At 42.3% G+C, this 13,234-nt stretch overlaps 1 protein-coding gene across 2 annotated transcripts in view; it reads left to right on the top strand.

Moving 5' to 3' along the window:
- zfpm2a (zinc finger protein, FOG family member 2a) overlaps window positions 1-12,418 on the top strand; it is a 986,033-nt gene extending 973,615 nt beyond the window's left edge. For both annotated transcript variants that reach the window (XM_085993394.1, XM_085993396.1), the window contains 3 exons: window positions 2,822-3,028; window positions 4,767-4,991; window positions 8,824-12,418. In XM_085993394.1, the coding sequence (XP_085849520.1) occupies window positions 2,822-3,028; window positions 4,767-4,991; window positions 8,824-11,345 (2,954 nt within the window). In that variant the 3' untranslated portion in view covers window positions 11,346-12,418. The remainder of the gene's footprint in view (window positions 1-2,821; window positions 3,029-4,766; window positions 4,992-8,823) is intronic.
- The last annotated feature ends 816 nt before the right edge of the window (window positions 12,419-13,234 follow it).

A 13,234-nucleotide genomic window follows, 5' to 3' on the forward strand; every position in this document is an offset into this window, starting at 1 on the left:
CTCCCCACTCACCCCACACACCACACACACTCCTCCCCCACACACACACACACACACTCCTCCCCCCCCACACACACACACACACACACACTCCTCCCCCCACACACACACACACACACTCCTCCCCCCCCACACACACACACACACTCCTCCCCCACACACACACACACACACTCCTCCCCCCACACACACACACACACACTCCTCCCCCACACACACACACACACACACTCCTCCCCCCACACACACACACACACACTCCTCCCCCCCACACACACACACACACACTCCTCCCCCCCACACACACACACACACACACTCCTCCCCCACACACACACACACACACACTCCTCCCCCACACACCACACACACACTCCTCCCCCACACACACACACACACTCCACACACACACACACACTCCTCCCCCCACACACACACACACACACCACTCACCCACACTCCTCCCCCACACACTCACACACACACACACTCCTCCCCCCCACACACACACACACACACACACACACACACTCCTCCCCCCCACACACACACACACACACACACTCCTCCCCCACACTCACACACACACACTCCTCCCCCCCACACACACACACACACACTCCTCCCCCACACTCACACACACACACACGCTCCTCCCCCACACACACACACACGCACTCCTCCCCCCACATACACACACACACACACGCTCCTCCCCCCCACACACACACACACACGCTCCTCCCCCCACACACACACACACACGCTCCTCCCCCCCCACACACACACACACGCTCCTCCCCCCCCACACACACACACACACTCCTCCCCCACACACACACACACACACACTCCTCCCCCACACACACACACACACACACTCCTCCCCCCCACACACACACACACACACACTCCTCCCCCACACACACACTCACACACTCCTCCCCCACACTCACACACACACACGCTCCTCCCCCACACTCACACACACACTCCTCCCACACACTCACACACACACACACACACACACACTCCTCCCACACACTCACACACACACACGCTCCTCCCACACAAACACACTCACACACACACACACACACACACTCCTCCCATACAATCACACACACACACTCCTCCCACAAACACACTCACACACACACACACACATACACGCTCCTCCCACACAATCTCACACACACACACAAACACACTCACACACACAAACACACTCTCACACACACATACACGCTTCTCCCACAAACACACTCACACACACTCACACATACACACATACACGCTCCTCCCACACAATCACACTCACACACACTCACACATACACGCTCCTCCCACACAATCACACTCACACACACACACACACACACATACACGCTCCTCCCACACAAACACACTCACACACACAAACACACACACACACTTGCACACATACCCCTGATTCAAGTGGTCGTGAGCCTGGCAGATTGAAAGGTTGACCACCATATTATTCTCAGCAACCAAGGACCTGGGGCTTAAATATTAAATGAACAATTTTGAAGGCCCCACAAAATTGATCTTGACTTGAATATAGAGAGTATGATTAAGAAGTTTGCAGATTATACTAAAATCGGCTGTGTGGTTGATACTGAAGAAGGAAGCTGTAGACTGCAGGAAGATATCAATAAATTGGTCAGGTGGGCAAAACATTGGCAAATGGAATTCAATCTGGAGAAGTGTGAGGTAATGCATTTGGGGAGGGCTAACAAGGAAAGGGAATAAACATTAAATGGTAGGACACTGAGTAGTGTAGAGGAACAAAGGGACCTTGGTGTGCATGTCCACAGATCCCTGAAGGTAGCAGGCCAGGTAGATAAGGTGGCTAAGAAGGCATACAGAATGCTTGCCTTTATTAGCCATGGCATAGAATACAAGAGCAGGGGGGTTATGCTTCAACTGTATAAAACACTAGTTAGGCCTCAGCTAGAGTACTGCGTGCAGTTCTGGTCACCACATTACAGGAAAGATGTGATTGCACCAGAGAGGGTACAGAAAAGATTTACAAGGATGTTGCTGGGAGTAGAGAATCTTAGCTATGAGGAAAGACTGGATAGGCTGGGTCTGTTTTCCTTGGAACAGAGGAGGCTGAGGGGAGACCTTATTGAGGTGTATAAAATTATGAGGGGCATAGATAAAGTGGATAGAAAGGGCCTATTTCCCTTAGCAGAGGGGTCAAAAAAGGGGGCACAGATTTAAAGTAATTGGTGGAAGGTTTAGAGGGGATTTGAGGGGAAATTTCTTCACCCAGAGGGTTGTGGGGGACTGGAACTCACTGCCTGAAAGGGTGGTAGAGGCAGAAACCCTAACCACATTTAAAAAGTACTTGGATGTGCACTTGGGATGCTCTAACCTGCAGGGCTACGGACCAAGAGCTGGGAAGTGGGATTAGGCTAGATAGCTCTTTGTTGGCCGGCGTGGACATGATGGGCCAAAATGACGACCTTCCATGCTATAACTTTCTATGATTCTATACACCCTGGCTCCGTGAAGTGTGGTCACTGTTGTCTTGCTTGCAGACGCAGTAGTTAATTTGTGTCACACAAGGTCCCATAAACAGCAATGACATTGACAATTGAAAAGGAACATAGCTAGATCAGCTCTTAGAACTGAAAGAATAATTTAGCTTGGCTTTGTGATGACATTATTTAGGTAAAATAGAGACAATCTTATCAAGATCTTGAAGGATCTTATAAATAAAGATTAATAGATCTTATAAGTTATTTAGTTTGCAATTAATCTACAAAACTGTTTTTCTTTTCTTTTTTTTCAGGTGGCCAGCTTTGGTGCACAATGACTAAGATGCTGTCGGAGGGTGAGGAACTGGTTGCATTTGCTGTGGAATTTGACTCAAGGCTGCAAGCTGTCAGCCAAATGGCCATCACAGAGGGCATGTATCCAGCACGCCTCCTGGACACAATACAGCTGCTGCCTCAACAAGCAGCCATGGCATCCATTTTACCCACAGCAATCGTCAACAGTAAGTTCAAAATTTGCGCTTTTGTTCTTGAACCTGAGTTTTGTTTTTAACCTAACTAATTGTGCTTATGTAACAAAGCAGAAAATAGTTTTTAATCTGCCTTTTAAAGATTAAGTAGAAAGAGCAGGAAGTGCCTCACGTTGAAAATGAAGTGAAAAAGTTGGTGTGAGTACAAAATGGGATCGCATTTTTTGTACTCTCACCAACTTTTACACTAAAATTACAGCAAAGAGGAATTTCACCCCAGTATCATTGTTTTGTTAAAATATTTCTTTTAACTTTCCAGCTTATTCTCATATACACCAAACTAACTAATATGAACTCCATATAGTTAGCCAAACAAGTGCTGTGACTATTGCCTTAAGACATAACACTGTGCTTTTTGGCAGTAAAGCTGAGAAACTTCAGCCCAGATTGGCTTTAATGTAACAACATGAGGGCTGTTAATGCCGGTTAACTGGCCTGAGTCCAGACTCTATACAAATCACTTATATCTCATCTGTTCTCTTGCACTACAACAAGCACATTTTGTGATATTTATCATTTATCTCATGAATCATATTTCTTTATACTTTGCATTAGATAAATGTACATGTTATATGTCTTGTGTGATCTCCCAAATCTGTGCAGTTCTTCTTAAAAGAGTACTATCGTCTCGACAAACCTTGCATTATTTGAGGGAAGAGAGCAAAGCAGAAGGATGTCATTTTCTTCATGACAGTATCTTGTAAACTCATTGATGCTTTTTGATGCAGTTTACATCATCTCACAGTACCACTGTAAACAAATGAAACAGTACCCCTTTAAGTCATGTGATGAAAAATGCAAAGGGCAGGGTCAGAGAACGAACCTCACCATTACTGCTTACCTTTTGTGTCATGGATTTTTATTCTTTCATTAGTTGATGTTCTTGCAATTACAGATGTCACCATGGGCAAAACATTCAACTTTGGTGGGGATAAAGTGGGTGTTAATGGACGGGCTGTCTGATTCTCCTTCCATTTGAAATCAATGGAAAGGAGAAACAGGTGGTGTGTAAAGGGCAGTCGATCTGCTACTGCTCCTGATACGCCTCTGTCGAAGTTAAACGTTTTGCCCCATGTCTGTTTAGAATACAGGATCTATTTGAACGACTTCACAGCAGAGGTGGAAAGCAAAACCTGTGGATGCTGGAGATCTGAAAGAAGAACAGAAAATACTGGCATGTCAGTCAGCATCTTTGGGGAGATCAGTGGAATTAAACTTTTGAGTGTGGATCCTCTGTCAAAACAAATGGTCTGTGCTTGAAATATTTGTGACGTTCATTTCTCTGTTCCCTCCCTGGATGATGCCTGACCTGCTCGGCGTTTCCAGCATTTTCTGTTTCTGTTTTGCAGAGGCAGAGACGATCTTGCCAAGGTCAAAGATTAGATAGTTACCAATTTAACGAAACTTTGGCAGAACAAAAACTGAACAAAGGTTTTATTAATTTTATATTTTTTTGGCAAATAATTGTAATATAACCTGAATTCACCATATATGTTTAAAAAGAAGTTTAATATGATGGACTTTGCATAATTGGTAATTTTGATAAAAATGGAATGGGAACCTGTTACTAAATTGCTGAAGATTGTTCCACAATCTTGAGGAAGAGGAAAAATGTAATACAGCCTCAGATTGTGCATGCACTATCATTTTAATGAATAAAAACTGCCTGATTTCACACATACTATAATATACATCTATTCTTTCATTGCAGAGGATATCTTTCCATGCAAGTCATGTGGAATTTGGTACCGCAGTGAACGGAACCTGCAGGCTCACCTCATGTACTACTGCAGTGGGAGACAGAGGGAAGCATCCTCACTATCAGAGGAGAAAGAGGCTGGTCCTCTTCAGCAACCATGTGTCTGCCCTTACCCACAATGCAGCAAGAGCTTCCCCAATGCCAGGGCTCTTGAAATTCACATGAATTCACACAGTGGTAAGAGTCACCATGGGGTAATTTGAAATTTGCATTGCCAGTTCACTGATAGCCACAAAATGGAGTTTAGAAAGTTACATAGACTGGACTGAAGGGATAATTTAAGATGGTGTTTCTAGCCTGTTACATTGTAATCACAGTACTCACCGATAGTAAATGATTTGAATAGCACTATATCTCAAACCAGCCATTACAAAACACATCTAAAAATGCAGCTTTATGTTAAATGGGGAAGTTGCAGTATCCCTATTGAAGTCTTATCAGAGTATCCGTACATGTGCATGTGTTAGATAAGTTGACTTAAATTAATAGCAACCTACCTCAATGAAAGTATATTCTGGAGCAAACATCATTTGTCCAGCTAAGCTGTTCATTCATGGTAAAAAAAATTAAAGGAACAGTGTTCCTTAATTGGCATTGTAGATGGTGCAATGCTAATATTGCAAACCCACGAACAATAATAAGTCAATTAAATTAAATAGCAAATCAGGATGCCATAGCAAGGTGGGGCATAGGATAACACCTACAATGCCCCCACATGCTGAATTGCTGATCTCAACAGTACTGCTGTAGGCAGGTTCCAGGGTGAGACCAAATGCCTCTTCACAAAGAGTGAGCAAGAACCAATATGAAGCTGCTCCTGCACAGCTCCCAGTGGTTGGTTTTAGAATATCATCCACCAGGAGACCAGCAAAAAAAAGAGAAGGGAGAAAAAACATCAAGCAGAGGGAACCAAAAAAAACACAAATAATGTTTTTACCAAATGAATTTCCCACCAGGTTTGCCATTTTCAATGCAAATTTGCTACAATGATGGCACTTGTACTCTCCTACTTACCTGCATCATTTCATAGGGTGTTGGGCTTATTACTCCTGTCTGTCACACAAGTTCAACTGGGTGGAGACAGGACCAACTAAGTCTGAGGAAGGTTATGGTGCGTTAGAGTTTTGGGTCACCAGCTGAACTGTTAACCCATTTTCAAATGCTGACGGATCTGTTGTGTATTTCCAGCATTTTCTATTTTTTATTTCAGATGCTTAGTATTTGTGCTTTTTAAAAATCTCAGCTGTTACAGTTGATTTGGGTATCAGTATAGTTTATAATAAACACATATATACACCTAAAGTGGCACAGCAAATGCAACAGCATGTAAGTGTCACTGAGATATTGTAGCTATAATAATTGGACTACTGTAAGCCAAAGTGACCTTTCCAGCACATGCAGACACACTGGGCTCGATTTTAACTCCCGGGCAACGAGCAATGTGCCCGTATGGGAGTGGCAGCTGGCAGGCTTGGCGATTTTAACGACCGAGCCTCATTATCATGCCGCTTGCTGACTTCTCAACCAAAACAAACACAAGGTGACGGGGAAGCCGCTGCCCAGCTCTTAAAATCAGTCTGAGGGGTATGGTCTCTGTATAAGGTAAGTGCTCCAGGATGGAATCCCAGTCAGGAAGAGGAGAGGAAGCCCTGGGCATGAGAGGCCCAAGCATTTACTTGTGGGGATCAGACGAGCACTCTTGCTCCTCCTGGCCCACAAGTAAACGAAAAAAAAAATGTAAAACTTACTTTGCTCGGCTTCTGCTGGCCCTGGCTGCTGTTCCAGATTTGGTGGGGAAACCACCACTGCTCCCCCGCTCAGGCCTCGGGTTAAAATAACAATGAAATAATTGGAGCCCGATCTGCATATTTAAAGAGGATCTCGCCAGCTTGGACCAGGTACCCTTCCCACCTGAAATTTGGTTTCCATTAGGTGGGAGGAGTTAAAATCAAGCCCATGCTCTCTGCTTTTTCCCTTTGTCCTTTTTTTCACATAGATTTGGTTTCAGTAAATTAATATAAACTCAACAGCAGATCATTGAGAAAATGATATTGCAAGTCTCAAAAGCATGAGCAAATAAAATTGGGCCCACACATTGCAGCACACTGGTGGGATACAGGTTCATGCCTTCAATCCCAGCCATGCTGGGTTCTCGACCTCAGCTGGGCCACCATCAAGTGTACCAAGTGGAGCCCAAGTGCATGGAGAAAGGAAAGTTGAGAGAAAGTCACCCCTGTCTAGATCCACTGACAAGTAGCTTAGTGCCATGGTCGATGAATTACTTTCTCAATATTATCTTCAAGTGAAATAAATAAAATTATATTTTTTTTGTGTGTATTAATTTAAAAAAATGTACAAAGGGTAAAGATAACATACTGTTAGGAATGAAAGTACTTTGTTTTGCTATGTTGTACTGAAATATTTAAATGTGTTTGTTGCCAAATTTTCTATTTGAAAAATGGTGTGTTTAGGAAGACTTGTATTGAATAAAAGTTACCTACCACAAAGATAGCATCTCTTCTTATTGTCTATATTCAAAGCGGGAATCTATTTCAATAGGCCTTTAACCCTTTGAGTATTGGACATCTTTTGCAGCATTTAAAGTTGACAACTGAGGTCAGTTTTCCAATTGGGTGCTCCCAGCACAATATGTACATAGTGAGAAATTGCGCGTGCACACAGCCCATGAGTTCCGTCCATTTGCAAGGCCCACACAATTGGAAAACTTGTTCTATATTTACTGTTAGATAACCTCCACAAAATGGTTTCTGTTAAAGTCTACTGTGCTGTTTCTCTCTCCCTGTTTTATAAATATATATTTACAGATATATAATATATATTATACTTTTTAATTGTAGAAGATGCCTTACTGGCTTTGGATGTAGCTGCAAGGCTATAACACAGTCAGGGGTCCTGATCAAGTTAGAAGTCACAGGATTGATGGTTGAGTGAATTCTGAGATTGTATTACAGCTTTTCAACAGTTTCAGCGCATCCCTTTCTATTTTATATAACATTCACAACATTTGATTTGGTCAACGCACAATTTGATTTGGTCAGTGTGATAAAAGATTGTCTAGCTTTCTCCTCCATTGTGTATGAATTAGAACATTGTGAAGTTTCTACCCTGTAACAAGCTAGAGATTAATACATAAGATTTTTGGCAAACGTACTCACAGTGATGCAGCATTTTTTTGTGTTTGCAAGAGCAGACTATGTGTGAAATATATTATTTCTTGGATCATTTCTTAATAATTTATATTTTTGTCATAAAGATATAATGTACAGAAGTACCTACGCAGTGCTCAAAGGGTGTAAGATGGCCACTCCTTCTGATATTTAACAAAAAACACACTCTGGTGTGGTTATATGGTCTTTGCACAAAAGAAAGAGAGGCTGTCTAATCTCTTACATCATTAGTCATTTGCCCTTCAATTAAACATACCTAAAATACCTTAAAAATCGCCAGAGGAGCACAATAGCCTGGAAGTGGCTGCTGACAATATTAATGTATGAATGTTTAATGCATTTATATGACATTGTGTTGTCTGCTGTTTAAATGCAGGCACTAACTCATTTATTTTAAAAGAGTTAATGTCGACGTTATAATAGCGGACAGGTGAATATCATCCTAATGAGGTAACCGTTTATGCACTAAAATTGCTGGCAGTCATTTCTAGCCTCTTTAAATCTCCATTCTCCTATTTTAGCAATACTAACTTCTTCAAAACCTTCCATGTTCATAGTTTTGTAAAAGGCAGAGGTACATTAAAAGACAGAATTCTGGCTGGTTTTTGGTTTGCTAGATACTGTACATTGTCAATACTGTATCAACTTTTTTGAAAAAAAGTAAAAGCAAATTCAAGGAAGTTTATGACAAGGTTAATAAATGTGCACAAACAATACTGAGCAGATTTACTATTTGATTTGTGGATACACGCTTTCCATTGCAAATCTACTATCAGGCTGTAATGGAACTACAATAGTGAAAATGTTTTCTCTCTGAACAGGTTTGAAAGTTGAAGAGTCCCTTTCTGCTGGTGCCAGCCTGAAGTGTACCATCTGTGAGTACATGGCAGACAATGTGCTGAGCTTCCAACACCATGTACTCACTCACCTCACACCAGCTGCCTTCAAATGCAGTCACTGCCACTTTGGTTTCCAGAGCCACAGGAAGCTGCTGCAGCACCAGGAGCTCCATCACAGTCAGGGCAGGAGGCTGCGAAGGGAAAGCGAAAACGAACACTCGCCGCTCGACAACGAGGACGCTTTTCAGTCAACAGCAGCAGATGCAGCAAGCAGACAGGAAGTCCCGCCAAGTCCAGGGGTCAGCCAGAATAAGGAAGCATGCTCTGACACTGAGGGAGAAAAGGTGGATAAAAATGTACAGTTGGGTGTAACAAATCAGAAGAATGAAACACAGCCTGCAGGAAACAGGCAGAGCTTCCCATACGCCAGAATCAAATCAGAGCCATCCAGCCCACGGCTTGCTTCTTCTCCAATTCAACCCAACATAGGATCCACTGTCCCAATGGGCCCCTTCCTTTCTCAGTTTGCTCTCTCCCAGGATATTTCCATGGTTCCTCAAGCTTCAGAAATCCTAGCTAAAATGTCTGAACTGGTACATCGCAGGTTAAGACAGGGTGGAAGCAACTATCCTCCTGTCATTTACAGTCCACTTGTACCAAAAGGGGCCATTTGCTTTGAATGCAATATCACATTCAACAATTTGGATAACTACTTGATCCACAAGAAGCATTACTGCAGCACCCGATGGCAGCACGTAGCCAAGTCCCCAGACTTCGCCAACACCAGTGAGAAGGTGCCAGAGACAGTAAGTCCCAGCAGTGGGCACAGTCCCATTAACATTCACAGTGCTCTTTGTCATCTACCTGATCCAGAAAATCCACTTCTTCAGTCAACCAGCATCAACTCCTCTGTAGTCCTAGATGCAGTAGGCTCTAATGGAAAAAGTCCGGACAAGGATAATTCATTGCAGTTGAAGAAAGAGTCATCTACCAGCAGCAATGATGAACAACTCAATGGAAAGTCCAAGGATGTGAAGAGCCCCAGCACTCCCACATTGGACACTGCTAACGATCCGAATAAAACTACTTGTGAAGCATGCAATATAACTTTTAGCAGACATGAAACATATGCTGTGCACAAGCAGTACTACTGCGCCTCGCGCCATGATCCACCAATGAAACGTATGGCAGCAAATAAGGTGCCAGCAATGCAAAGAACCATACGTAGTCGCAAGCGGCGGAAGATGTACGAGATGTCACTCCCAGAGCAGGAACAAAGATCACAGATGGTCCAGCAAGCTTTTCTTAGTGTATCGGCCATGGGTAGCCCTGGAACATCTTCTCAAGAATCACTGGAGAATCTAGGTGAAACCTCCCACCAGAGGTGTGATATGTTTCTTGGAAAGCAAATGGAGCCCCCCGTCCCAGGGACTAGAAACATTACTTCTGTCAAGTGCAGTATTGCACTGCCTTTAGTTGCCAGTATGGAGCTGGATCTTCCTATGGATCTAAGCAAAAAGTGTTCACCTCAAACTGAGAAAACAACCTGTTCTCCTAAAAGACTTTTGGACTACCATGAATGTACTGTGTGCAAGATTAGTTTTAACAAAGTAGAAAGTTACCTTGCTCACAAGCAAAACTTTTGCCCAGGCATGGGTGTCCAACGTGGTGAAGTAGGCCATTTAGAGCAAACAAAATTTCAAGAGCAGCAACGGGAAAGTGCTTTAGTGAAAAGTGAAGCAATCAGCCCTGAAGGCAGCAATGAAAGGAATATAATCAAATGTGAGAAAAATGAAAATTCGAAGCTGGTCTCCCCGAATGGAAATACATTCCCCCCACAGTTAGCAACCCTCCACGGGCTGAAAGCTTTCAGTGAGGCAGCTCAGCTCATTTCTGCTAAGGAAGAAAACAGGAATTTGCTCTACCCACATTGCCTTTACCCTGGAGCAATAAAGAAGATGACAGGGACTGAGCAGCTATCTCCATATTATGGGGTCAAGCCCGCTGACTACATCTCAGGAGCTGTTTTCATACGCAGTGAGATAGACGAGCTGGTGCAAGCCACACGTGATAGGGTTGATCCTCCTCGAGACCAGCCTGTATCCAATGGATGTTCTCCTCAGAAGAAGGAACCTGTTCCATCGATACCAAAGAGCAGGGGCATGATAGCAGTCAATGGAGGAATAAAACAGGAAGACAGGCCTTTCTCGGGCAACCCACATCAAGATAGCTTATCCCAGAGTTCCCAACAAGTGGATGGCCATGAATCCCCTCCTTGGGTATCTGAGAGTCCTGTCACTGTGAATGAAAATGCCTCACCCACATCTAAAGCTTCGTTAGAAGAGCAATTAGTCCACACGCCAAAAAGTATTGGTGGTTCTGTTCAGCCCACAAACAGCGGAAAATACTGTCGCCTCTGTGACATTCAGTTCAATAACTTGTCTAACTTTATAACCCACAAGAAGTTCTACTGCTCATCACATGCTGCAGAACATGTCAAATGAAAGTTACTGTCATGCACTGCATCTGTCTGTAGTATAGTGTTGGCCATGCACAGTTTGTATAAAAAAGAAAAAAGAAAAAAAAATGCTGCTTGAGTTACATCAGGACAGTTACACCAGGACAATCAAGGGATGGCTGTGTAGTTCAATGGCTTGAGGCTAGTCTGTCATTTCATAATGCTGTTCATAAGTCTTGATATTAATGTGAAATGTCAGTGCTTTTTTTCACCGGAATTAATTTATTTTCCAAGCAGTATTCATAGCTGTGGTTAAATTTCAATTTTTATTTAAAGAAGTTTATACTGAAATTCTTTTTAACATTATTGTATAGTTATTCTCGTGTAATAATTACGGTTTGCACTGTAAAGTAGAGAGAGGTCTGAGTCACATACATAGAGACAGCATTTGTAGGTAAACTGGTAAGGTAAAGCACTTGTGTATTCGACTATCCCTGTATTTGTTGCAACTTCCCTGTACATGCCAGAATATAAGTTGCATTCATTTTAAGACTGCAAACATAAGAAGGTGTTGTAGGCCTTAAAAACTACTAAAATGGCATACAAATTCCATTTCATATTTAATACAACATTTTCAGTCCTAAATTGCAGCTTATATATCAGCATATACAGTAATCAGTAGGCTTTGCATAAGATGATATATATGTAGCAGTTTGTTCCTATCCACTTTCTTAAACTGAGGTATGTATGTTTTATTGAAGTTGTTAACTTTCTTGTATAGTAATCTGTACTGTACTTTCCTTTGCTGACGCTTTTGTCTCACTTTTGAAACATTTGCTGTAAAATGCAAAATTTAATATGAACAACATTACTGGAAGCAGTATTGAACAGTGGTTAAAACCTTTCTGCTGTATTTTATTGAAAATATAATTAGTAGTTGCAGTTTGCTGTTGCAAAAATCATTTTGGGGACAATGAAATCTGAATAATTGGGTACCTATACTGCAACTGGTGATAAAACGAATATTGTTCTACTTCTGATAGAAATTATTTCTCAACAATGTTGTTACTATGCATGTATATGGATGGAATAAAAATTCCATAAAGCGAGAGAACTTTACATGGCTTGCATCATTGTTGTGCATGAGGTGACATTTTTAATCACTGTGTATAACCATCTCAGGATTGTTTTATGGAGGCACTTTACTCCAGATGATTTGCAGGGGTTGAGATTGGAAATTCTGGTTCCAACACAAGTGACTTTCCATTTAAATCTGTATAACATATAATATATACACTGGACAGTTTTCCTGACAATCAGATATAATCATTTTGCAGTGCTATAGTGAAAAGTATAGATCTTGTAGTGTGACCATCATTACCCATTGACATAGAGTGCCTGGCCAGTCCATGTCTGTAGCCCTCTTGGCCATTTTTAGTGAAAATAAACATGCATAAAAACTGGCGCATTGCTGGTAAAAAAATAGAAGTAAAAAGAAAAACTCCATAAAAAGGCACTATCGTGCTTTTCATCCATATTTAGTATTGCTCCGAGGAATGCTCCTATCCAGAAATGAGTACTGTGAAAATCATCAATGTGAAAGGAAATTTAAAAATGTTTACTTGTAAAAGGTCAATCTTGAAAAACCTATAAAGAATTACACAGGGTAGGTGAAAATCGAAAAGGGAGTCTTCAGCTCCAGGTCAGACCTTGACTTAGTGATCTTAGCGAAGCCTAAGATTTTGAAATATCACCACACCAGTGAAAGAAATCTGCAGAGACAGTCTATAATCTTGACTGCACTGTCAGCTACAGTGAAAGTCACCACTGGCCTTAACCTTTACGCCAAAGTTTCTCCAGGCTCCCACCAGGTATATTTCCAGAGTTAGCCAGGCAATACTCCATTAAGGAAGGGACCGAATCTCTGCATCACAA

Source organism: Somniosus microcephalus, chromosome 7 (assembly GCF_052327205.1).
Source record: "Somniosus microcephalus isolate GS21.2 chromosome 7, FLI_Smic_1.0, whole genome shotgun sequence".
Taxonomy (NCBI): Eukaryota; Metazoa; Chordata; class Chondrichthyes; order Squaliformes; family Somniosidae; genus Somniosus; species Somniosus microcephalus.